At 37.9% G+C, this 27,438-nt stretch overlaps 1 protein-coding gene across 1 annotated transcript in view; it reads left to right on the top strand.

The window, feature by feature from the left end:
• cnbd1 (cyclic nucleotide binding domain containing 1) overlaps positions 1 to 27,438 on the top strand; it is a 33,036-nt gene that overhangs the window by 856 nt on the left and 4,742 nt on the right. The window contains exons 3-11 of the mRNA XM_057322051.1: positions 1,530 to 1,646; positions 12,015 to 12,160; positions 14,355 to 14,446; positions 14,899 to 15,036; positions 15,185 to 15,317; positions 21,319 to 21,425; positions 24,213 to 24,363; positions 24,563 to 24,630; positions 24,764 to 24,823. Coding sequence (XP_057178034.1) covers positions 1,530 to 1,646; positions 12,015 to 12,160; positions 14,355 to 14,446; positions 14,899 to 15,036; positions 15,185 to 15,317; positions 21,319 to 21,425; positions 24,213 to 24,363; positions 24,563 to 24,630; positions 24,764 to 24,823 — 1,012 coding nt within the window. The remainder of the gene's footprint in view (positions 1 to 1,529; positions 1,647 to 12,014; positions 12,161 to 14,354; positions 14,447 to 14,898; positions 15,037 to 15,184; positions 15,318 to 21,318; positions 21,426 to 24,212; positions 24,364 to 24,562; positions 24,631 to 24,763; positions 24,824 to 27,438) is intronic.

Here is a 27,438-nt window from a genome sequence, read left to right as displayed (position 1 = left end):
GAGTAGGTTGTTTTTGGCTGGAATTTGATTTAATAAAGCTTTGAATTAAATCTTGATTGTGTTAAAAATTAAATATAGTTTGCCTTATAGAAATGTATAGCAAACATACTTCAGAAACACATGTGAAATTAAGTTATTTATTTAGACAACCGCATTGCAATGTGCCATGAGCCGTACGACTTATTAGAATTCAGTGCATGTGAAGTCTTACAGTCCACATTTATAGCCAATGATTTATATTTGCTGATGGAAAAAGTCTCTCATAGCCTGCTATATACCAGAAAGCAAACAATGCACTCTCCTTTGTTAGAAACTTAAATTAGGCAATTAAAAATATTTATTGGGCTCAAACTTTGGTGCAGGTGAAGTATATTTCTCTAATGTGCATTTCAACAATTGCATTTCGTCGCAAGACTTAAATTGGTGTTCTGGGTTTTTTTCATTTCAGAATTCTGTTCTGCAGCAAACTAAATTAGCCCTTGGGAAATATGTAAAATGGTATTGTGCTGGGACTTCGTTGATAACAGTGCGTTGGAGCGTTCCTCACCCCCGCGAGCTAAATCGGAAAGGCGTACAGTACATGCGTCATTATTAAAAAAACCCTCATTGGCTTGTTTACAAAGTTGCAGCTTGTTGAGTGAAAGTCACAAACAGGAAATGTTTTATAAAGGACACGTGGGCTGAGGTGTGACGCAGAACCCGTCAGTCAGTTGAGTCCCACTGGAAGATGTACTGAGTAATGTTTACAGTCCTGTAATAGCCTCTCTGAGCATAATAATGCATATGAATGAAGGCTCTTGTGGGTAGTGACATATGAGTCATGTGTTTGATCGGCTGAAATATAGATCTGTTCCCAGTTGGAATCGAGTGTCTTGTAAATTGCTCACAAGGGGGTTATTTACAGGGCGGTTTAAGTGAAAAATGGCAAGTCATTATCATGTAAATCAAATTTAATGGCGCGGTTTTGGTTCTGTGAGGTAATTGTGATTGAAGGCACGGCTTAATGGGGCTGAACTTTTATTTACGCTAGCAACAAAATGCGTTTGTTCGTACTCTTTTCACATTTCAAAATAAAGGTACTTGAAAAAAGTTTGTATTCTACAACACGCTTGAAAGTAATGTAGTGATCCAAATGTAATCAAATTAGGTGTTTTATATTCTTAAGAGATGCCAAAACAGTTCTGCACAAAGGGGATGTTCTCTCTCAACCAATAATTTTATGAGGTGCATTCTAAGATGCTTTTTAAACAGCATTAAATGAGCATAATTCTAGCATTATTTCTAGCATAATTCTATTTGCTATCCTGTTTAAGATTGTGTGATGCTAAGAAGTTATATAAACATACATATTTAAAATTATGTTATTATTTTATAGCATTTATTTTGTATTTATTTATAAAATATTGATATTTTTAATATTTATTTTATGCAGTCCAGCACTAAATATCCTAATGCATTTCATCCTGATTGAGATGGACAAACTTAAAAATTGGCAAATTAAAAAGTGTTTTTTCTTTTCTGTGTTTCAGTCAAACTCCAGTGGAGCGACTATCGGAGTCTTTTCAGGAGGTCAGAAGACATCAGCCACATGGAAAACTGACTTGTGAGTCACTCGTGAGTCACGTGATCAAAGCCCTGAAGAAACTGTGAGTGTTACTGAGTATTTCAAATCTTTCTGGAATCATTGATGATACCATTACTGTACAACAGATATACAATTTGGTGTAATTAGATATAAAAAAACCTAAGGTGTTTTGAAAGGCCTGATTTGAAGCTACTGAACTTAATCATATGGGGACATAAACCCACCTGGCTCGTTTTTTACCCCGAAATCAAAATATGAAATTAAGCTTTTTGAGATCAGAATTTTATGAATATTGACATTATTTTTGAGACAATAACACTAAAAGTTCTCATCTCATGTTTCCTTAGTTCTCATGCAAAACATAAGATAATTTTCAAAACCAATGTAAAACAAAATGTTTTATATAAATAGACTTTCAGTCTGGATCTGTTTATTTTTATTAGACTATAATTATTCTAAACACATTTTAGGGTCCAACTGACCAGGGTTTACAGACAAAGTGTAGTTTCGTAATCCACCAACAGAGGGCACTGTAGTCCCTTTCCAGCATGTCAAACAATCATTCCTTATTTCTGTGGTTAATGTTTGAATGGACACAGTTTTCATTCGTTTTAGCTATATAAAAACTACTGCAAATTAAAATCTTAGCTTTCATTTAAACAACGAGACATTTTGAGAACTTTGTGCTGAATGACATCTGGTAACGTTTTATTGAGAGCACCAGAGCATAATAATGGATGGGACTAATCTTTTGCCAAAAGCCCATCTTATAGTATTATCTTAATTCATATCAATGGGCCCTGTTTTACTTTCCTGCTGTCACTGTTCATTATGTTGAGAATATAGTTGAATAAGAGTGTGGAGGAAAGAGAATTTCTTGGGTCCCATGTTCAGCAGTGTATTGTAGTTAGTCTTATATGTTGCTTGTTGTGGGAATATCGTTCCTTTTTTTTTACTTTTGTAATGATATTTTTGGACTTACGTATATGTACAGTAAATAAGACAGTGGAGGCAGATAGGAGCATGAGGGTAAGAGATGGGGTGCGGGAACGGGACATTACCCGGGTCAGACGTGGAGATATTTTCATTTTAAAATTGAAAATCACTAAGCTTCTGCAATAAATAAACATTCAACAAATGTACCGTCAACTACGGCTGACCCATTAATTGCTTCTGCCATGTTGTCTTACTGACATGTCCCCAACATGTAAAATCCCAAATTACTTTGCGACTTTGCATTCATGTTTTATCCTACAACCCATTAATTTCATCAATATGCATGTTTCCTTGGAACTGAACCCCATGACCTTAGCTTGCTAGCTCAATGCTCTACGTTTGAGTTACGCACCGAAGATGAATGTTCACAGATTGCTTCAAATTTGAGCGATAGTTATAGACTTGTATAAAAACCCAATCGTCTTTACCAAAATGGTCACGCCATCCCATAGGAAAACCTTGCACTGCTATGCTACGCGACACCCTAATAAGCATGCAAACTGAGGGCTCGGCATGTGAAAGATGGACTATGCCTTAGGCAGAGTTAATGGAGGCAGATGGCAGAACATTTCTCATAGAACGCATTGCTACTTTGATGTGCTATACTGAGAACATTTGTGCTTTAATGTGCCATATTACAAGTGAGTAATATGACATACTGAGACTTACATGCATGGACCGCTTTAGGTCGAGCATCCCCGGTCACAGGTAACGTTACCTGCAGGGTTCCTGTTCCTGTGTTCCATGTCTACATGAATTTTTTTCATCAGCTCGGCGTCTAGATATTTGGATCACATATGCCAACCACAGGGGGAATGTGTTGGAAAGATGTGTGCTGGATAACAAAACTAGGTCACGGTTGTGTTCAATATGGGAGACGGGATTGTCTCGTTCTTGTGAGGTTCTGCCGTGTGACATTCAGCGCGCCGTGTTGTGAAAAAATCTCAGTCATGTGGAAATGAGATTAGAGAGGGTAAAAAAATCATAAGCCCGGTGTGATAGACGCTCGACGGTGCCACAGGAATCTCGATTGAATGACAAATGAGAGCCCAGAGATTTGATTTTTTAATGCATTTTATGTTTCGTCAGGCATGAATCATCAATGCAAAAATATCTTTGTGGTTGTAATCTCTCATCAAAAGCAAGCTCGCTGTTTTCATGTTTTTCGCTGACGTCACAGATCCCTTCCTTTCAACCACCTGGTACATATCGCCCGCTTTCCTCGGTCTAATCAAATCGAGCTCCTGCTCGTGGATGCCGTAGCTACACCATCTGGGCCCAAACAGCATCTCTCTCATTCGAAAGCAGCTATTATCCCTCCAGGTATAATTGAGCCCTTTGGTTTTACTCCGTCAGATGATGAAAGTGGGTTACGAACTGTGTTTTAAATCGGTCACATAATGAGCTTTTAATTGGGAGGATGGGAACTGCACGTTTTTCTGTTTTATCACGTGTACCTTTTTAAATGAATACGCGTACGTGAGACACTAGACAAGGTCAGTCGATGCCCTGAAGGTCATCTGGTGACTTGGTGTGTGATCATGTGTTTGTTTTTCGCTGTACGTCTTTACATCTGTTCCTGTCACTAAGCCAGTTTTCCCCATCCTGGTCTCATGGGGAGCAGGACCAACTGTGCTGGCACGCACACACACACACGTACACATACACTCATACACACTTCCTGTCCATGCACACTGTTCCCGTGAGAGTCTGTCTCTCTGCCAGCTTTGGAGGCAGGAAGTGCTCGGCTTCCCCCCGTGCTGGCTTCGCCCGTGTAGCTCAGCGTCCAGGAGGCCGATGTTAAAGGCAGAACAGGGCAGGGAAAGGCAGTGACGGCGGAACCAGCGTAAGACGTTCATCTTATTTTATGAAGGAAGCCGGCCAGCACGGCCTGCTTCGTGCGCACTTTCTGACTGTATTTGTGTTGTAGTTCATGTGTTTATTTTGCTCCGTGATTCAGAGCGCTGTGACCCCAACTCAAGACTTTCCATTTTCCCACAATTCCCCTCTTGTGTGTTTCCTGGGGATGTGTGCAGGACAGAGAAACGTACTTTGACCCAGAACAGCTACAGCAGCGTTACCTCAAACTTATATCTTGATATAACACGAGGCCTATATGTACGTATGTACGTATGTATGTTTTTTTCATCAAGAATGCAGCAGAGTTGATGTAATGAATGTATTTGATTGTAATTTATGTGCATGTGAATGTATTCCTGCATATTTTGTGCATGTATGTGTTTCCCCTTACAGTATCTCTTGTATTGAATGTCCAGTGTATGAAATTTAGCGGCATCTAGTGGTGAGGTTGCGAATCGCAACCAACGGCTCACTCCATCCCTCCCACAGAACTAAGATGTTGTCACATTTTCGTCACAAGAAAATAGACTCACATTCTGTGTTTGTATTATAAGAAAAAAAAAAGAAAAACAAGACAGCTCGCTGGAAAGACCAGCATACCCCTGTGATTCAAAAACACAACATATGCTGTAATCTTTTTCAGACAGAGATTTAATATAGAGAAACATTGCTCACTTCAGTGAAGTAAACGCAGGTGAGGAGTGCAGGGAATTCCTATACTTAACCACACAAAGATGTAAAATCCACCTTCCCATCCATTCGGCTCCATCAGGGGACTCCACGAACATTTTTTCATTCAGTACGATTTTGAAAACCACAATATAACATCTGTCGCCATCTGTATATTCTGCCAGCTGGCTTGATGATCTTCCAAAGCAATTCAGACCTGTATTTCACGTAAAATGTTTAGTTTTATGGTTTTGTCTTAAAGTTTAGATCAGGCGGAAAGCTCGGGGGACTTATGATAGAGCGATGCACGCAGAGACAATGATTGGCTGGGTTCCCTATTAGCCTACATTATCTAAACCACTGATGTGCTATATTTGCTGTTGAAGACGTTGTCATGGCAACAGCTGATGGGTCTGTTGAGTGTGATGAGAGGAAGCCAAATGGAAAGAAAAAACCCTAAGCTTTGTTTTTCTTGTCTTGTATGTCAGTGTAATGGTGTAAATGAAGTTAACATGCTTTTGCAAAGGTTATTAAAAATGCGTTTTTCAAATTGCTTGACAGTAAGAGGGGTGGTTAGAGGTTATCATTTTTATCAAGTTTATCATTCACCTTCATGTTGTTCAAAACTTGTGTATGACTATTTCACAAAAGAAGATATTTTGAGAAATGTCTCAGTGGTTCTGTGTCCATAGCATGGAAGTCAATAGGGGCCAGTGTTGTGTTGTTCTTCAAAATATCTTCTTTTGTGTTCTGCAGAAGAAAGAAAGTCATACAGGTTTGAAATGACATGAGGATGAGTAAATGATTTAAATTTTTTGGTGAACTATCCCATTTCACTGAATTTAAGTTAAGGTAATTTAAGGTAAATAGGATTCTGATGGAAATAACAGGTCAAACCAGCTCAATGTGTAAATTTGATGCTATATTATCCTTTCTCACCTGTGCAAGAAAAACATTCATTCTCACACATTATAAAGATGATCTTACATCCGCTGTTGATCTGTTTGAGAATCTGGATATCCTGGCTAGATTTTAGGCCACAGTGAAAACTGGAAACACCCAGGATTGGATTACTTTTGGACTACTTTATTTTGTAGCGTGGGAAAAGCATGAGAGAGCCATTTATTTTAATGGAAATATGACCAGGATCAGGTGCTGTTTGAAATGGTTTCGGTGATGCTTTTGACTGATGGGAGTGGTACGCTGGTAATTCTCTCTTCATGTAGGAATCTGTACTTATGAGAGAAAGCGTGAATATCTCAGCGGCTGCTGTGGAAAGTTCATCATCACTGGAGAAGTGCAACGGGATTCTGATGAAGGGGAAGTCCAGGGTGAGGTGCCTTTAAGCAAACTTTCTTGTAGAGCTTGAGAACAGGATTTATTTGTCCCAAAAGTAAATACATGAACTCATTGACTTAACCCAGATACTGACTTTTACTATACCTGGTTTAGATTTAAACTCAGTTATCGGGTAGTGTAGTGTTCGTTGTTTCTTAATGAAAACCAATCTGATCACCTTAAAGGTCCACTGTGTGATTTTTTTGTAGGATCTATTGATAGAAATGCAATATAATATATGTAACTATGTGTTCAGAGGTGTATAAAGACCTTACATAATGAAGCGTTAGGTTTTTATTACCTTAGGATGAGCTATTTCTATCTACATACACCACGGGTACCCTTGAATGGAATTCGCCATGTTGTTTCTACAGTAGCCTTAAACGGACAAACTGCTCTACAGAACGTGTTTCGTAATTAATCTCCTTCAGCAAAGAAGCGAAAACGTGACGACATCTGTATCAGCCAACGTAATGCTTCGAAAGAGAGGGGTGAGCGGTGGAGTGAACCGTTTGCCGCAATTCGCAACCTCACCACTAGATGCCGCTAAATTTCATACACCGGACCTTCAATCGTAAATGTTTTTCCGTTTTCATAGAGAACAAAATCTTCTCGGATCTTTCTCTGGAAACAGAAACCCTGCTAACATCTCATCTCATGTTTCTCTCGAGTTTCAGAAGAGATTGCAAGTGTCTCGTTTTCATTTCTTGTAAATGACGTTCGGAGAAACATCCAAGACAACGTTGAACTAAGAGCTCAGTTCATTCCTGAGCTACAAAAGAACAATAAACCTCTGAGCCATAAAAGAGATACTCAAAAAAAGCGGAAAGTTTGGCCTATGCTGTTATTTTAGTCTCTTTGCTGTTATAATACCGTTTTATGGCAGACGGAGATTTTAGAGAAAGACTGGTCCCTGCAGGGGGTTCTTGACAAACCTTCAAACCGTGCCCCAAATGTTTATGAGATGCAATATCAAGTCTGAGAATACGGTTTTGTCTCGTTCCTTTTTGCACAACAATTTTAGCGTTTCCATTTATCTGAGTGTCCTGCTGGGCGTGCACAAGGGTTTTGTTCCAAAACACATTCTCAGTTTTGATGACATACACACGTGTTGGCAGAGGAGACTTACTTAACAGTTTTGACAGATATAATTTGTGCTCTTGTGGTTTGTCAGGACTTGATACTCTTTGGCTGTTAGCAGGATAACCTCAGAACCAGATGGAGAAACTGCCACGTCCGACAGCTGCCAGAGGAGAGTGAGGAAACGTTTTCATTTTTTTACTCGCACAAGTGCACGGCCGTCAGTCTTTGGTTGACAGATTTTCAGATGGTTGTTATTCACCCTGATGACGCTAATGTTAAAGTATTTTTTATTTAAGACAAACATGGCTAGCCGACAACGTATCATTTATTTACCCTCATGTTATTCAAAACCTGAAAGGTCTTGTTGGTTTTGTGTCTGTGCAATGGAAGTCAAAGTGTTGTTTGGTTAGCAACGTTCTTCAAAATATCTTCTTTTGTGTTCTGCAGAAGATATAAACCAGAAGACCCCACTGATTTCCCGCGCATGACGGATGTAGCGTCGGTCACTTCTCATATCAGCTCCAGCAGCTATGGGAACAATCTTATCGTTGGCTTTTACCACACTTAGGAAAATAAAAAGAACAGTAAAATCAATTTGCTTCTAAATACTAACCTCATTTCCCTCCTTTTTCAGGAAAAGCGCCACAGACAATTTCAGAGAAGACAGTGGAGGTTATCAGCAATAAGATTTGCACTTCCAGATTGAATGGATTACCGGGAGAAGGTTTTCCTTTTATCTTCAAAGCCAAATGGCACTAGAATTTGAATTAAGTTTGCTGCCCATCCTGACCCCAAAAACCATCTCTGTGGCTTTAACTTTAAGATAGGCCTTATCGATGTTCCTCTCTCTCGAGGTGATTTATGTCAGTGGCTGGTCTTGGTTTAGTGGCAATTTTCCCGCAGCGTTCTCGAGAGATAGTTCCCAGGAAAGTATTTGGTGCCTGATAAGATAATGTTGTGAAAGCGGCCCACTCGGCAGATAAGGACGATTACAGATATTTGTTGAAAGACAAAGCTTCTCCTCGTCCAGACCTGTGGAAGCAAAGGCAGCTGTCACCTTTCTGGTGGAGCCGTGATGGTCTCCGTGGCTCAGCGGTTTGAAAACAAGACTGCCCTTTACCCTGGCCATGGCAGATGGTTTTATCCAAAGCGACATATAGGGGTGTGTTTTTTTTCAGTGTTTGTGAATTTAACCCATGATCTTTGCAACAGTGATGTGAGGACACATTTACCGCAGGCTTTTGGTGACCCTGTTTTTCTCTGTTTTGTCAATGTTGTTGTTGCTCATTTTTTTGCTCTGATTGAATATGGTTTACTCTCTTTTCGCTAGTTTTGTCAGCTGGATTTCTGTTCATCATTTTTGCTTACATTCTCCTCACCTCTGCAGTTTTTAATTCACTGCCACCGGCTTCCATACGCACCGCAATCCGAATACATTCTCACGCAGAGAGCAATAATTAATTTTTTCTCTTTTTTCACTGATACGTTTCCCCCAGTTAATTAGAATCTTATGGAGGGATTAAAGATTGCAATTATTATTATCTACAGAGAATTTATAATTAATTGAAGTGTATGGAAATGTCAGCGAGAATCCTGGAGTTATTATTATTCATTTTATTATTTCAAGGCCACCGGTTGGTAATATAAAAAAACAAAAATTAGAGTTTAATGAGGAAATGTGTTTGTCCGCCATGCATTAGGGCTCACGATGATTAAAAACAAAACAAATTGTGATTGATCAATGTACATCAATTCATTGAACATCTCTAGTCCAACAAATTTTATAACCATATGGGTTTAAACCTTTTAATGGGAAAATTCTAAGTGAATAAAATTGTGAAAGAATTACAGTAAATCATTATGAAGTAATTATCATATGAAATGTTAGAATTTATTTATTTTATTTTATATAAAATTAATTAAATAATATATTATTATTCTATATATATATATATATATATATACAGTATATATATATATTAAGTAAAATAATTAACTTAATTAAAATAAAGATTCAATTAAAACTAAATTTACATTTAATAAAAATTTAATTTGATAATATTTAATTGTTTTATTTTGTCAGCAAACCATCCAAATTAACTTACAGCATGTTTTGTGCAGGCAAAATGTTTACATTAATGTCATTTCAAATGTATTGTCACGTTACCATACAAAGATAATCAAATTAAATGCACAACTTACAGCTTTAGTTAAATTTTGTTATACTAGTTTCTATTAAACTATTAATCTATTTCATTAGAAGATAATGAGGTTCCATAAATTCATTAAACAAATAATTGTTGACTCATCTTGGCTCCTTATGACACACAATAAACGACCAACAAAGTACAATTAGATTTTCCATTATCTTAGACTTTAGGTCTTCTTGAGAGTTTCTGAGTGTATTGATCATTCTCTGGAGTGTTTTAAGTAAGTCTAGGTGTGTAATGATCCCTAAACTGGTCAGTTTGTCACTTGTTTATATTGCTGTGGTTGAAAGCATTGGCATTAAAAGGGTGATAGATATCAGTCGTTTTTAAGAGATGCACAAAGCAAAATTGTTAGAGAATGTTTATGGGAAAGCCTGTCTCAAGCAAGCTCGGTGGAGGCTGGCACTGATTTACCGAACACAAACGCTCACAAAGGATTGATTGATGCTTTTGACCTTCTTTTAGCATAAGCAAATGCTCTCATACACTCGCAGCATTGTAATTAACCAGCCACCCTTGCAGTGGTGTGGTCCTGATAACTAAACTCCTTCCCAGCCAATGACGTTGACTTTTTATCACTTGAACATTCATGGATGCCCTGCAAATGCAATCACTCTTATTTTCCTAAATGAGTTAGCGATAAACATAACATTCTGGAGAAGGTCTTCTAAATAGCAATAGCAGTCCAGGGTTCATTATCTGAGATGGTACCCGGAAGACAGAGGGAATGTGAAATGATAAATACGCTTTTTTATTGGGATGTAATGTCCAGGAATCGTACTAACAGTGCTTTAATAGAGATGGGAATGGATCTACAAATGGTTTGTTCTGTAGTTTTCAATGGATTTTGAAGCAGTTAAATGTTACTGCATTGTTTGTTACAAGAAGTCCCAACGTTATGGATGTGACATTTTCAGTCAAAACTTGAAGGTCCAGTATAAAATGTAGCAGCATCTAGTGGTGAGGTTGCGAATTGCAACTAAGGGTTCACTCCACCCCTTGCCCCTCCCTTTCGAAGCACTATACCGAGGCTGACACTGAACTAAGATGTCGTCACGTTTCCGCTTCTTTGCTGAAGGAGATAACGTATTTAAGAAACGCAATCTGTAGAGCATTTAGGGCTACTGTAGAAACAACATGGCGAATTCCATGTAAGGGGGACCTACGGTGTATGTAGATAGAAATAGCTCATTCTAAGGTAACAGAAACATAACACTTCATTATGTAAGGTCTTTACATAATCTTTATACACCTGTCAATAGATCCTCCAAAAAACTACACACAGCACCTTTAAAATATTCATTGTCAGAGAATTATTTTACCTGTTTGTATTTGACTAAAACCCTGATGATAAAATCCAGACATCAGAAAAATATCAGTCTATGCATGAGTTTTGTATTATAAAAGAGGGAAAAATTAATGCGTTATGAATGTGACAAAAAAGGACATGTTTTTGAGAAACAACATACTTCGTAGGATTTCTGCGATTGAAAGTGTGCAAACCAGAAGCAATAATACCCTATAAATGGAGAAGGGATGGCTCTTTATAGAACATAAAATAGTTCTTTTATTTTAATTTTCATCTGCCCATTTATGAGGAATATGGACCGTTATGTAAGGGATAATGTACAGGCAGCCGGTTGTTACACACCTACTTGCCACATGAGAAAAAACTGGACATCAAATGTGAATTTGAAATATTTTATTAGCTCATTTTTACCGAATACCGACCTTCCAAAAAGCCATTTACTTTCTGTTTTAATGTAAGAAACGACGTTCAAACGCCACGAACAGGCAATTTGGTTTAATCATTGGTAAATATAATGTCATACAGTATATGTTATTATTACACTGCTAATTTGAATGCTTGATTCTGATTGGCCAGTCGCGACATTCCAAGGGTTGTTATGTTCAAATATATGTTATTAAAAGACATATTTATAACCAACGAGCCATATAATTAGTAATAATTAATAAGACAATTCACTTACCTGACTATGGAAAACTATGCTTTAAAACACAAATTGTTTTTAAAAACCTTAAGAGAGACTTCTTATGTGTATTTAAACAACCAAATATTGACATCTGAACTATCTGTGCTGTACGGTGGAAACCTTTGGGAAAAACGTAAGATTTTTTCATCTTAGAGTTGACATTTGCATGCAATTGCCCTCCTTTATATTTGTTGTGCTTCCTTTGCTGCTGTAAGTACGAACACCCCTTAAATTGAATGATCTCCCAAAAACGTTTCTTCGCATCTTTGTGTTTCGCAGGCCCATTCAGCGATCTCAACATGAGCATTATGTCATTTATAAACTCCTGAAGGGAATCCACAGCGTGACTTCTCAGCTGAGCTCACAGGAGCTGAAACAGATCAGTACCATCACCACCATCGAGACCTGGGACCGCGGACAGATCAGTGAGTATCATATAAACACATTACAGTGTTTTTGGACCACTTCCAAATCCAAAACTACCATGACAACATAAAGTGTAAGGTATTTGAAGAAGAAGAGAAAATGGCCACATACTCACTTAAGCAAACTTTGATTTAACCAAAGTTTCGGCACAAAGCCTTTGTCAAGATGTACCGTCTCAGTTCTGTTTCTGTATGTAATCACACTCAATGTTGGCGAAAAATGCTTAAGACTTTTGCACCATTTATTCGTCCACTATATTAAAATCGTTAAATTAAAGAACATGTTTGACTTCCTCCATACTGATCCAGAGATTTGCCAAACATTTGGTTTTAAAGTCAGCCTCGAAAAAAGATTCTGTGCTTCTCCTCTAAGTTTAGTTATTAAATTGAACTTGTTTTCATTGATCTCTACAACGTGATGGACATAAAGTAAATCCATCACGACAGATCAAACAGAACAATGAGAGCTACAGTCAATGATGTTTATCCCAAGTCTGCGCTGGTTTGTATATTGTTAAGTTTTCCGATGTGTTGTGCCTCTCGCGAGCAGACGTGCATGATTTCCAATTGGTGTGTGCCTGCTTTCAGCGTCTGGCCAGGCATCTGCTAATCTGTGCTCAATAACAGCTCATATTTGTTCAAGGCCGCTAAGTAAAAACATAAGGGCAAGACAATTTGATGAAAGCGCAAATCCGTGCCTCAACACCGATGGCTGGTGTTTTGCAAAAGTCTGGTATTTTAGCGAGGGAGATTTCTGTATTGATTCGTCTGGAGCGGTCAGTTATTGGTCACGGCGTGTTTTATGTCACAGATGCTGTCGAAGGAGATGCTCCCAAGTTGTAAACACAGCGATTTTCTGGAGATAGCCGCCTGCACCGTGCTGAAAAGTTCGCATGAGAATGTTGTTTGAATAAATGTGAGGTTTCTGTTTTCATGTAGAATGTTTGCTTTTAAAAAGCAAAATATCCCATTTTGATTTTTTTGTGACAAAGTGATTTATTTGACTTGGCGACAAGTCAAACAGAAACAAAGATGTTGCTTAACGTAAAAATGAAATTCTGTCATCATTCGGTCACCCTTTGGTTCTTTCAGACCTCTTTGACTTGCGTTCCTCGAATGCAAAAGGAATGATTTTCTTTTTTTCCAAAAGTACCATAAGTATAATAAAGTCTTGAACCATCTGAAGGAATAACCTGAAATTCAAATCTCATTCATATTTATGTACATAAAATATGCCACGTCATTTTAACTCAGTTCCTTCCCTTTTATTGTATGGAAATGGTCACAATATAAAAAAAGTGTTTGTATTCCACAAAAAAAGGATGATGTATGGGTTTGGAACAACATGAGGGCGAGTAATTGATTCAATCTCCTTCGCTCTTGTCTGTTGCACATCTCTCTTCTTTAATGTGAAATTCTGCGCAACAGCAACTAAATAAAGAATAGTGCCGAACGCTGCAGTTTTTGTGGGGTTGTATATTATGAACTTGAATGCGTACAAATGCTAGACATCTCGCAGAAAGCATCAGCATACATCTAGTTATTATTTTACTGTGATTTAGGATGATATGAGATGTCTAGTGGAGTTTTTCTTTCTGCAACTTTATACAGACACTTCTAGCAGCTTTAAAGTGACAGTTCCCCCAAAAATGAAATTTGTTTCATCATTGACTCACCCACTTGTATGACTTTCTTTCGCAGAACCCAAAAGAAGATATTTTGAAGAATGTTGTAAACGGCACCCGTTGACTTGCAATGGTTTTGTGTCCGAATGCGTGCCGCCGTTGTTCGGTTACCAACTTTCTTCAAAATAAAAGAAAAGAAAAAAGAAAGAAATACAAGGTTGAATTTATCAGGGGGCAAGCAAATGATGACAGAATTTTACTATCCATTTAATGATCAGCTATGGGCCCACATGCATTATGGGGTCAAGTTGGGGTTAAAGGGATAGTTCACCTAAAAATAAAAATTCTGTCATTTATTCATCATGTCATTCTAAACCCATATATGACTCTAAATGAACACAAAAGAAGATATTTTGAGAGGTGTCTCTGTGGTTTTGTGTCCATATAATGGAAGTCAATGGGGGCCAATGTTGTTTGGTTACCAACATTCTTAAAAAATTGTGTGAAAGGCACAAATCTTTCTAAACCAAAATGTTGAATTCTGTTTATCTCTGTTTATCTGTTTACAGTCTTCGGCCATAATGGATTTTACCTCATTCTGACGGGCTCTGTGAAACCGCACATTCGGGAAACCCTTAAAGAGGACCAGAAAGTCTCTACGGTATGAATTTAACCTATCAGGTAGTTATTTGTTATTAAAATATCAAATTGCCCTTTCCAAAACACTTTATTTCAAATGTTTTAAACCAGTACTGCTGTAACTTGCAGTTGTTCCCTCTCCCATATTCTCAACCATCTCAACCAAGTTTTCGCTCTTTTCTAATTTAAGGCTACAGAATTTTCATGTTTTCCCATTTCTTTAAGGAAAATGAAGTGATAAATACTTTTCTTTCTGCCACTTTTAGCACATTGTTCAGCAATTCACACTGCTCAGAAATCTCAGATTTTGTCCAGTGGGACCATCTTGTCAGAACTAGCCGCAGTAACCAAGGGGCGGAGCATAGCTAATACTCAGTTACATTACTGAATAAATGCACTACGTTATGACTATTTCTGTCTTCTAGCCTGTTGAACAAAGCTTTACGTGTGGCTTGTTAAATTTGCTGTCTCTAGATTGCCGCTGGTGGTTCCTTTGGTTCTTTTGGATCTGTGAACGCTTTAGACGGAGATGCCATCATCCAATGTGTCCTCACACTGGAGACCTGCGAGATTCTGAAAATATCTTGCTTTGGCTGTCTAAAGCTAAAAAAGGTACGGCGATCTTAACATGAATGACAGTCTTCCTTTCCAAAAAATTTATTTAAACAAAAACGTCAGTGTTGACCAAGTGCATTAAATCTTACCCTATAAAAACACTAGCTGAAACCAAGTCGAATGTGTCTTCCACCTTTTTTTGTAGGACATCTTGGCACAGGATTGTGCGGTTAAAATGACTTTGATCCAGTCTTGCCAGCTATACCTCCGTTGGCCAAAGCTTTCCATCAACCACCTGGCCGACGGCACGCATCTAAAAACCTTCCCAGCTAATCAAGGTAAGTGGGCGACTTGATTGAATGCGTTTGTCGCCACGAATCACGATGCCACATTACGCTCTTTAGTTCGTTTTTTGCGTCACAGGTTCCGTTGGAGACAGATATTTACCACCTGGACAGCGTAATCACTTTTCTCACCCGTTCTGATTTGCCCCTGAATGAATGTGTTTATACGTGGAGAGCGCTTGAATATGATTTGAGAAAAATACACGAGCTGCTCCATTACCCCTCACAGCTGACTTTAATTAGCAGGACTGCTGTTTTTCCACCTCATTGGGGAAATATTGAAGCTGAGATATTCATTTAGGCGCATGTGTTTATAATATTGGTACAAAACAAATGTTACCCAGACCGGTACTGGATTCAGTACTTTGGAGATTGAGTTGTGTACCAAATTAGAATTGAATTGCATTTCTCGGTTTCTGAATTTGATTTCCAATTTTCTCTAATGAATTATTCATAAACATGTTATCAGAAGATAAACACAAAGTCAGAAGTGTTTGAAATGCTACCTATAGATATGTATATTTAGTTTATTTACAGTACCAGTCTAAACTTTGGAAAGACTTCATTCATTATTTAGTTTTTTCCACCTTTCTGAATAATAGTTAACTCATCAAAACTATGGAGTAGGACACTTGCGAATTATGTTGTGACTAAAAGCATCTAAAATAAATCATAATAATGTTTTATTTCAGCAACTTAAAATTAGTCACGCTGAATTTATAAAATCGTACACTTGGCATTTTAACATCCAACTTTTTAAGGTCTCACCCTGTGAAGCTTTTTAAAGAGTAGCCTATTAAAGTTCCCTATTCAGGGATCTTATTGACTTCTTTTTTCATTGTTTGGTCTACATCATCCATTTAAAAAATATTAAAATTTTTGTTTTGTTTTCTAATGAAATTGATATGCTGGGACAATTATACTTTTTGTCTACAAAAGTAATTTCAGACATTTAAGCATCCTTCAGATTAAAGGATTTTTAAGATCATTAGAAACTTTTCAGTCAAGCATTTCCAAACTTTTGACTGGTTCTGTATATTTAATTATGTGTTTAGAAAAATAATGTGTTTTTCACAGGTTTTTTATACTTCCCCACTCAAAAAATGTCAAGTGGTACATACATTAAAATGTATATTTATTATTTAAAAAAAATTGAATGTATTTACACAATAAGTTTTATAGAATAAAGTGACACATTTTCATTTAGCAGACGCTTTTATCCAAAGCGACTTACAAATGAGGTAAACAATGTCATAAATGTATCAAGTTATTTTAAAAAGAAAAAAATGGCCCAAGACACTGACCCAAATTCAAAGCAGCTTCACTTTAATAAACAAACAAACAAACAAAAAATAACATAAATCTGGTCTGGTGGAGTTTATCATCGTTTGTGAATACTTCAAGCATGTACTAAAATACACAGAATAGTGAGTCTGATGTGGTCTACAAATCTTAAAATCTTTCAGATCTGACCGTAATCTTTCCTTATAGGAGTCCAGAGCGCAATCATTTTTCAAAGTGCTTTAACCCCAAAGCTGTTTTTCTGGTCTGTTCAATATCAGTTTGTCCTCTGGGGCTGGTAGGCAGGCATATGGTGCACTGTGGATGCGCTGAGATGCTGGGCGGAGCTTTGCAATCATGACGGAAATCTTTATTTAGTCGCTGGAATCTCTCTCTGTAGGTCCGGGTGTCTTCACCCTCCAATTATACATCTTCATTTATATCTTCCACTTTAATGAAAGGCTTCGGCCATCTTATCGTAAAACTGTTGTTTGGAGGTCGCTCTTGTGCTGGATCAAATTTTTGCAATTGGTTTTTCTTTTTGCGTTCTTCCTTCCTGTATGTGCACTTTCAGTTTTTTTCCCACACTGCAGATGGTTGGCCTATCATATCACGACTGTTCTTTATCAGCGAGACGGAGAGAGAGACCCACGGAGCGAGATGCGATTAGAGAGTGAGACAGGTGTGTGGGAGAGCTGATTGATTGAGTCTTATCTGAGCGTGCAGCCGACAGCTGATGGATGGGTGTGAGTCCCTGATCATCTCCTGATCATGTTCTTGAACTAACTCCATCAGTACAGCCGTAATTCCTCTTTCTGCTGGCAGCTTTTATTAACGCAGTCTGGGGCCCAGTTGGCATGGAAAAAGTTGATCTAAAATGTACTTTGTTAGTATGAGCCTCTTTATCGAAATAATAAAATGCGCTTATCTAGAGCGAGAGACTGTTTAAAACACTTAAACACGGTCAATGGGGACCGATGTTGTTTGGTTACCAGCATTCTTCAAAATATCTTTTGTGTTGTGCAGCAGGTTTTGAATGACTTGAGGATGAGTATAATGTCAAATTAGTCATTTTCAGATCAAGGTCCTAAATTGATGCCAGTATCTTAAATATGTTTATTTTCTAGTAGCTATTTATTGCAGTGCAGGAGCTTGCGCCCTAGCCACTGTACCATAGCTACGATAGACTGCATCCAAGTTATATTACATTTTGGCCATTCTCATTCACTTTCTTTTCATTTCAGTTTTTATTTATAGCATTCAAGGTTACAATACTTTATGTTTAAATTATATCCCTCTAATCCTATAATATAGATCCAAGCTTGCCAATTAACTTTAGTTCTGGCATATTGGGAGAGAAAGAGAGAGAGAGAGAGAGAGAGAGAGAGTGTATGCACAATGACTCATTTGACTGGTCATCTGCTGGGTACAGGTTGTTTTATATCCGTGATGTTTGTTGTTTAGATTAAAAGTGTATGTGCATGCGTGTGTGTGCATGTGCATTGTGTTTAAATGAAAGATCGGATTTGAAGAATGTTTCTCCTGTGATAGCAGTGATATATTTTTTCAGTGCTTAGAGTGATTTTATGCTTTGCAACATCAGTGTTTATACCATTTATATTGTAAAGTCGTAGTTTTGAATATATTTCTTGATTACTTTTAAGGGACAGTTGATGACAACGTTGTGTCATTCAGGACCTTGGACAGCGGCACCAAATATGAACACGGCCTGGCCTACAGGTGCAGAAACAAATACTTTTCACACCTGAAATTGATAAGACGTCCGTCCCGCTTGTGTGTGAAATAAAACCCAGCTTTTATTGGCTTCTTACACACACTAACTAGCCATCGACCGCCTAACAACCAGTGTCCAATGCCAAAACCACTGTCCTCAGTTGAACTTCCTCGAGACGGTGATGTATGACCTTACAGGTTTGATCCAGAGACCAATGTGGAAGCTCCACCAGACCACAAACATCAAACCGATAAGTTGTATTTTCTTTACTGTACTGACTGTTGCTTTATATGAATTTGTTTGATCCAGACCAACTATTTATTTGTTTGCACTGACTGACCTGATTTTATGTGTATCGCTCTATGGTGCTACAAGTTGATTTGTTCTTTGGGGGAGATTGAACCTTAAGGTTACCAGGAAAATCTTTGATCATCTGGTTACGTTTGGATGTATATTACAGAAGCACAGTGGCATCATCTGTTTTTAGCAACAGTAATCTCATTTCTCCCTCTTTCCTTTGTTTTATTCCCTTTCTCACCCTTTCAACAAACATGTCATCTGAGATCAGAGGTGAAATCACTGGTCCATTAGTTCATCAGTCTGTGAGCTACCCAGCTTCTCAGTTTGCCCTCCAGGGACATGAGCTGTATATTGTAGTATGGTCTGTTCTACCGTGGGATTACATCATACAGAAGGCTGTTGTTTCAAGCAGTGGACCACGTCAGTGTGTCTGCAGCTGTCCTGCTGTCTGTCACTCTGGGGTTCAAGACCGAAAGTCAGGTCTGAGACAGGATATTGTTGCCATTTTTTAATCCAAGTGTCCAGTATGATTATTTCAAGAATATCTTCTGATGGTGTATGTACCGTTATCACCGTGTCTGTCTACACCGAACGCGTCGCATCCAGTGTGGACAAATTTTTAAATTATAATGGGTTCTAATGCGTTCGATTGTCTTTTGTCGCATCGCGTCCGGTGTAAGGATGTATAGGTGAGAGCTTTTCCTTTATCTGCAGATAGTAGATCGGTTTTATACCTCCAACAGCGTTGTGGCTGTTGGATGTACCTAGTCATTTCTTTCCTAGTTTATTCCTTAAACCTGATTGGTTGATTAGAATGTTGTCCTAAGGTCAATGATGCTGACACAAGATCATCTCTCAATGTAAACAATCATACCTGTTACTCGTTTCTTTGGTTTCTTTACTGACAAACACAATAAAAACCTCTCCCTTTTCTTTAAATTTCTGTTTATTTGTTCCATTCGAGATTTTGGTGTAGTCCAATTCCTTTAGAAGTACTGTTGCTCAACACTGGCGACATAAGTATTTTCTTTGTAAAATCTTATAAATAAATCTTTATATTATCTTTATAAAAACATTAACTTAATTTGGCATATTGTCACCTGTGGCTGCCACATATATAATATAAGATTTTTACTATAAGATTATTATTGCCAAAAGAATTCATTATGATGAATTGATTAGTTATTTATTAATATTTATTTGTTTATTTATCTGACAAATTCATCTTAATAACTTATTATTTACTTAATAACTTAATAACTTGTTATTTTGTGTTTTGTCTTTTATTCGCTCAATGAATCCCACTCCAAAAGTGTAGGAAGGCAGAGAGAGTGATTCAGAAGGCATTTTTTTAATGAGTACTGAATAGTTGAACACAATAGAATGAACACAATATTGATGATCAATATTTGATCATTGTCGCTGTTAGGTGGAAACCTTGTATCTCCATATTTTGTGATTTTTATTTTTCAATAATCATTACTGTTGTTTGTTTATGACTTTTGAAAATATTTATCCAATAAAGAGTGTTTCATTTAAAAATACACTGTTTCTTCCGTTTCCTGAAAATTAGCAGTCTGGAGATACAGATTTCTGCCCGACAGCGACAAAGTAATACATTCAGCTTTTTCTTTTTGTCTTATACTTTTCCACATTGCTAATTGCGTTTTGGAGTAAAGAAATGCTGAATTATGGGTGTTTATGCCTTTTGGGAAGAGGCGTAACCATGCCGTGCTCATCTAAGTAGACAAACAGCGTGCACCAGAGCCTGCTGTGATTTCCCAAGTGAATGAGACATTTGCTTTTTAATGGATTGCGAAGACACATGGAGCAGAAGAATACTGCGGCACTGCTGGTTCTGCAATAAGAAGAGTGAGAGCGTGAGAGATGAGATTAAAACCCGGTGCTGAAACATGACTTCCTTCTGCCTTTCACGGTTCTGAGTCCTAAAGTAGAGGCCTGGCTTCTGTCACTGTCCAGACAAATGGACTCGCCTCGTCCCGCTTGCTGCTTCACAGAGATGGGATTTACCTGTCAGGTCTGAAATACAGTGTTTCCCCCTGATGTTAAAGGCCCACTGTAAATCAATTTTATCCTCACCTCAACAAAACTCAGGTTTGTCACAATAAGAACTAATCCTTTGCTTTTGGGGCTAATGCCAAAACATAGATTACTTCTGTCGTAAACAGTCTGCATCTTTTTCTCATTCTCTGGAGCCTGGGTCACTTCTGGTGTACACTGAGATACATTTATTACACGGGGAATGTAGAACGCACTGCTTTGACGTGGCACAAGACACACACAGAGGAATAAACACGGGAGCACCATTTGCGCTACGGACATGAACGATATGCCAGATCATGTGACTTGTTTAGAGGAGGTGTGCTATTGCTTTGCTAAGCGATCAGACTTTTTCCTTGCAGACCATAAAACAGGAAAACAATTCAATAGGCTTAGATTAAAGGTGGATCCAAAACTTTATCACAGTGATTTAGAGGGGCAGTAAGCAACCACCAAAGACACATTAGCAGTCATCTTAGCAACACCCTAGCAACCACAAAGCAATCTATTAAAGCTCCTTAGCAACCACTCAAAACATCCTACTGTAGCATCGTACATTTTTGCACGACCAAGAGCACTCAAACTAAATGTAGTTTATCTTTTATTTGGTCTGTACAGTGCTGGTGAAGGAGGGAGAAATCTGTCCATTTGTGGTCTTCATTGGTCACGGAGAATGTAACATCCTTCAGGACGTTGGGTCGTTAATGAAACCCATGGACAAAAAGGTACAGCTTCTGTAGAGTCAAACAGATATTGGACTTTAAAAAGAAACATTCGGGCATCTATAGTGTGAAAAGTGTGGTACTTCATGATAGGAATTAGGAAATGAAACACATTTTGCATGTATTCATTTATACAGTACTGTGCAAAACTCTCCACTGTACGCTGTCATTAAAGGCATAAAAAAGACCCCAAATAGGACTTAAAAAAATTACAAATACAGCCGTGGAAAAAATAAAGAGACCCTTTCTAAATTTTAATTTCAGATCACCATTTCTAGATGTATTGTGGTCCTGTTTCTCCAGTTTTCATTTTATGCAAATATATGCAAATAGAAACAAAGTTTTTATTTGAAATGTGGTTAGTAGTTCACAGAATTAAACAAAAATGCTAATTTTTGACACTATTTTGTGTCATGGTTCTGCCCCTTCTGGTCATGCTTTTCATAGTCTTGCAGCAGAATCATGACAGACCCAAGTGTTTAATGTGGAGAGAGACATGGTATTGTTATTTTGGCTTGCCATAATGCCATGTGCTCTCTCCGGTCTCGTCTTTGACCCCGCCCCCTCGTGAACTCGTTAGCTTCCCATCAGTGTTTCATTCCCGACAACTGCCCCTGGTTAATTATCCTTTGTTAGTCTTCCTATATAATGCCCTTGTGTTTTGCTGTCCTGTGCTGTTTCGTTACGTCTCTCGGATATTCGTGGAAAGAGAGAGAGAGAACCCAGGTGCAGGCAGCGGTTCACACAAAACTTAAACTTTTATTTAAATAAACAAAAGCCCACTATGGGGAGAAAACAAGAACATAACTAATATAAAACTTGAAAACAAATACTTCCCACGGGGCAAAAAATGTGTTTGAATTGCACAGCAGTATTGAGTACATGGAATTAATGAGACATAGCCTATGTACACACAAATATAAACTGGATTTATTTTACGTTGAACCACATAGCAGAACAAAAATCTCTACAGTTTGTTATAAGAATAAACCTTCTTGACTTTGGGATGAAAAAGTATCCTTTGTTTTATTCAGAATAATACAGAATGCTTTTAGCTACAGTATAAGAAAGTAAAAGGTGCAAGATTCTTCTTTTCATGCTTCTTTTCATAGCATTGTTTTGCTATATTCGTAAAATTAGTATTAGATTTCTTTTCTTTTGCTTTCTTTCGTTTTTGAGCACCGCTTTGATACGTGCGCTTCATTGCGTATGTCCGAGTATCTAAATCAAGTGTCAAATGATTTTACCGCTTGTAGCCACTAGGGGGCCCCCAAGCTTGCGGGGCCCTACGCATTTGCGTGGTTTGCGTGGTGCTTAACAACGCTACTGTCTCTCCACATTAAACACTTGGGTCTGTCATGATTCTGCCGCAAGACTATGAAAAGCATGAACAGAAGGGGCAGAACCATGACAATTTTGACAAATAGTACATTTTAAAAGCAGAAAAATGGTCTCTGAAATGGTCTCTTAATTTTTTCCGCTGAATAGTTAACTCTATATAAATAGTTCTCAGTGTATATTAATGTAAAAAAGCTTCTATAGGCTGAAGTGTAACCTCCCCTACCCAGGTGAAAAAAAGTGCCCTAAAATACACAAATGTAGTGCTCTTTTTTCACACACTTATATACAAAAAAATCTTAAAGTACTTTCTAATGTAAACTTAAGAAAATCTAACTGTGCTATGACACACCTTGAAAGAAGTACTGTAAACAATATTTTTAGTATATTAGTATAATATAACCCTAGCTACTAACCTAATGCGTGAAAATACCACACTATAAGTACACGTATAGAAGTGTACTAAGTGTAATTAAATAAAGTGTATTTCAGTGCACTTTTATACCTGGGTAGCCTTGAGCAATGGAAGGAATTGGGCTCTCTTAAACCTAAATGTAATGGAAACCTAAATTCTCTTTGTAATCTAATGTCTTCAGGACAAAAGTCTCCCTAAAAGAGTTCAAAATATTCTTAGTGCCTTTCGTCGTCACTCTAAAGCAATATTGTCCTCGTTTTTATTTTGTGCACATATTTCCTCTATTTTCTGTGTGTGTCTTAAAGGTACAGTTCACCCAAAAATAAAAATGGTCATCATTTACTCACCCTGGAGTTGTCATTTGCAGTAAGTTAGCATTTTTATAGAAATAAACATTGCAGTACCCCAACTTAAACTTTCGTGAAAATTTAATTAATGAATGAAATCCAGTTAAACAAGACTGATTTTACTGACCTGATCCTTCTGCTCGCGATGAACTTCAATGGTACACAGACAGTACAATGTCACGAAGCGGTTAGCAGCTGTTCAGCTATAGCGCTCAGACTGTTTGCGTCAGTGCATCAGCGTATGACATCATATTAACGCGAGAGTAATGTTCTCCGACACACATCTTAAAACTGCTTTGCACAACAGAGGTGGCCAGATAGGTGGCCATCCATCATTCAGGGGTAGCCGTGGCCACCCATGGCCACCATGTATCTACGCCCCTGCTCTGTGTTCATCTGAACAAAGACATTTATACAGATTTGGAACAACTTGAGGGTGAGTAAATGAAGACAGAATTTTCATTTTTGGGTGAACTGTTCCTTTAATAAAGAGACCAAAAATAAATATAGTTGGTCGTTAAAGCAACATGCTGAAACAACAAAGCTGGTGTTGGCCTACTGTAAGTTTCAGAAATTTATCTTTGCGCAGGATTTTCATATCTTGCTGCTTTTTCTGTCCCTTTGTGTTTAATTCCCAGACCTCACATATCCATGAATCATCAATACTGTAAAACTGTGTTTGATTTGCAGGACTGCAAGATCAAATTTGTGGTGGTTGGTAAACTGGGGCCAAAGCAGTCGTTTGGAGAGGTCAGCATCCTACTAGACCGGCCCTCCCCGTGTACTATTATAACTGCCACTGAAGTTCACGGAGGAATTATTCAAGCAGAATCTTTGAAAGGTCAGTTACTACACTTCACCGCTCAGGACCTGAGCACAACCAGCTGGATAACCATGACATTACACATTAGGGAATGATTCAAACAATAACAGCGAGGGCTTACCTTAAATGAACTCCCAGCAGGTTTTAATACATAATATACTGAGTCTATTGTGAGTTTTGTCTGTGTTTTATATATCTGAATGTCTTTCTTGTTTAGAGCTGGACGCAGTGACCACCTCTCTTATACTACAGACTGCGCAACCAATATGTGGAAAGCTCAGTAAGGTAAGAAAGTAAGGAGGATACATTTTAAAGGTTCTGCCTTCTGCTCTGTATCAGTAGTGTCGCACATGAATGTTGTTCCACCTTCAAGGCTGTTTGATGCTTTAAGTTCATATGGATATTTTTCTTGGTGCAGGAGGAAGTCATGAAGGAGTTCCTGACACAGGAGAGGATGAAAAAATGGGAACTTGAGAAGGTTGTTCTGCTATTTTTTTTTTTTTTTGACCCTTTAACCCATATTACTGTGTGTGTCCGTCACAGAAGAGAGTTCAGGGTGTGGGATGTCCGTGCAGAATGCCCAGTGGAATAAATGTGGGAGACAACCCTTTAGGAACACATTTACAAAAACATACAGTGAAAAAGTTGTATGTAGTCTTATGTAATATTTTTTAAAATGGTTTTAAGGAAAGCGTCATGTAGACACCCTAAAGCTTCCACATTGGTCTTACTGACTCAAGTCTGATATCTGTGTGTTTGTGTGTCAACAGTAGTGCCCACATAACGTGATACAGCATGGTTTGCTCCATTCGTGGTAGGCATAAAATTCATTAAAATACTGTGCAAGTTGCTTTCGTTATTTGACAAAAATGTTTCAATTTAGTTATTTAAGTTGATAGTGTTTATTAATTTTAGTGCATTTAACTTTAACGTATTTGACCTTGCATAGCATAGCGTATACTGTATATAACTCAACATTTTTAGTCAATGAAAATGTGCAAAATGAAAAACTGTAACGGACCAAATTTGTATTAAAAACATAAACGTAATAATTTTAACATCTCAGTTTTATATTATTCATTTAAATGTATCAAAATATTACAGATTGTGACATGTGAGAACTGTGCTTGTGGAAATCTTAGCTTCAGACATACAGTAATAGCATTATGAAAGCAACATATATATTCTGTATATGTTTTAAGGACTTATGGTTTTTATCCACACAATACAAATATTAAAGCCAAAAAATGTGTATCAACGCAACTTTCGTCCCCCTGTGGTGAAAATTAAGTTTATATGTATACCTATGTGTGGTGTTTTATAAATAATGTGCAAATTCATTATTTTGAACCATTGCGGAGTATTTTCTCCGTAAAACTGCAGTTGGCCAAAGACAGTTTAAAAAACGCAGTTTGAAACTGCCGCTGTTTACGACATCATGTTTACACCGTGTCTACACCGGATGCACCACGGTGTGACACGACACGACAAAAGAACCCATTGTAATTTTACATTATGTCCAGACTGGATGCGACGCGACGTGACACGGCAAACCCATTAAGAGCAAACAGGTTGTTGCAGGTCACGTTGCATCCGGTGTAGACATGTTGTAACAGATCTGAGCCATGGAAATGTAAGGATGGCACATAGACTCAGCACTGAAACGACTGCTGCTGTTCAGCTCTGCTCCTGCAACACGAGCATGTACTGCTCACATGTCGAATAAGGCATATATGTACCTATAATTCACCGTCCGAGCTCACGTGATTGAATGGATGATGTGACTATTCTGCATATTCATGAATCGGATACTAAATGTAGCAATTTATTTGTAATATTCTGTATATGTTGCTAAATGACTGACTCTGCAGCTGAGAAACATTGTTTTTGGATTCTGAGGCTTGGTAAAGACTTTATAAGTGTGTGTGTGGTCTGTGATGCAATGCTATACTTCTGAATGAAGCTCCCAGTGCTTATAAACAGAAGACACTGCCACTTTGTGTGTGTGTGTGTGTGTGTGTGTGTGTGTGTGTGTGTAAACATTTCTCTGCGAAGCGCTCAATCCTTTCCTACACTCTTTACAAATCTTTTTTTCAGATGTGCAGTGTTCCAGTGTTGTTTTCTAGTTGAGTTTCCATGCTCTCTCTCTTCCTCAGTTTTCCTTGTTTCTTTCCATATAATGTTTTTATACTCCATATGGAACGTTTCAGGCTGTGTCCCCGTTTCGTGTAATTGTGCTACATTAGGAAATGGGTCGCTGATAGAGAAGATCTTAGAAATGTTTGTGTTTTATTGTAAGGCCATCAGCAGATCTACAGTATCTGTTTGCTGTCTGTCTGACCTTTTTTGATATGATTTTCTGTTCTGATGGTATCGTGATCCTACAAAATGAAAAACAATACAAATTCTGTATCTGTGTATCTTTCATATGGCATGCATGTGGTCCAGACTTTCTGAGGTCCAGTGAGTCATGTGACCTCACCTCTCTCCTCATCCTGTACATTCACACCTGTTTCTCATTCTTACATCCATTATACACAATGGACTGCGTATATCTGGCCAACAGAAACACCCTTCGGTTTGTTTTTCAGATGTGATTTAAAGCTTCTATCGTCTGTCTCCTTTCGCCGGTCAGGAAAATAGGCGTATGTAAATAGTAATTATTCAGCTCAATGGTCAATCTGACACATTAAATATTAAGAGTGAAGTTGTCCATTACTTGTTCTTGACATTTAAGCTATTCAGAATAAGCTGTGTGGAAAGAAAAGCATCATTAAGAAGTTCAATTAATGTGACAAAATGGCTCAAAAATCACTGATTAAAGTCCCAGTGAAATAAAAAATGACAATGCCTATTTTTTTCATGAAATATTGCAGCGTTTTTTGAAAATAGTCAATGTGGGTCATTCTCTTTTCAAAATTCGTGTGCCCTCATAATCTTTAGGTAAAATTTGAAAATGCACTTCCTTCCTGTAATGACTATCCATCTGAAATGACCTATGTTAGACGGCTTGGGCGGAGCATCCGTTAAGTCCTTCCCTTCAACTGTCAGTCTGCTGCCAGTTCCATTTCAAAATGCAACGGCTGTTTTTAT

Source organism: Triplophysa rosa, linkage group LG23 (genome assembly GCF_024868665.1).
Source record: "Triplophysa rosa linkage group LG23, Trosa_1v2, whole genome shotgun sequence".
Lineage (NCBI taxonomy): Eukaryota > Metazoa > Chordata > Actinopteri > Cypriniformes > Nemacheilidae > Triplophysa > Triplophysa rosa.
The sequence above is the reverse complement of the archived record's forward strand: the minus strand, read 5'-3'. Positions and strand labels throughout refer to the sequence as shown.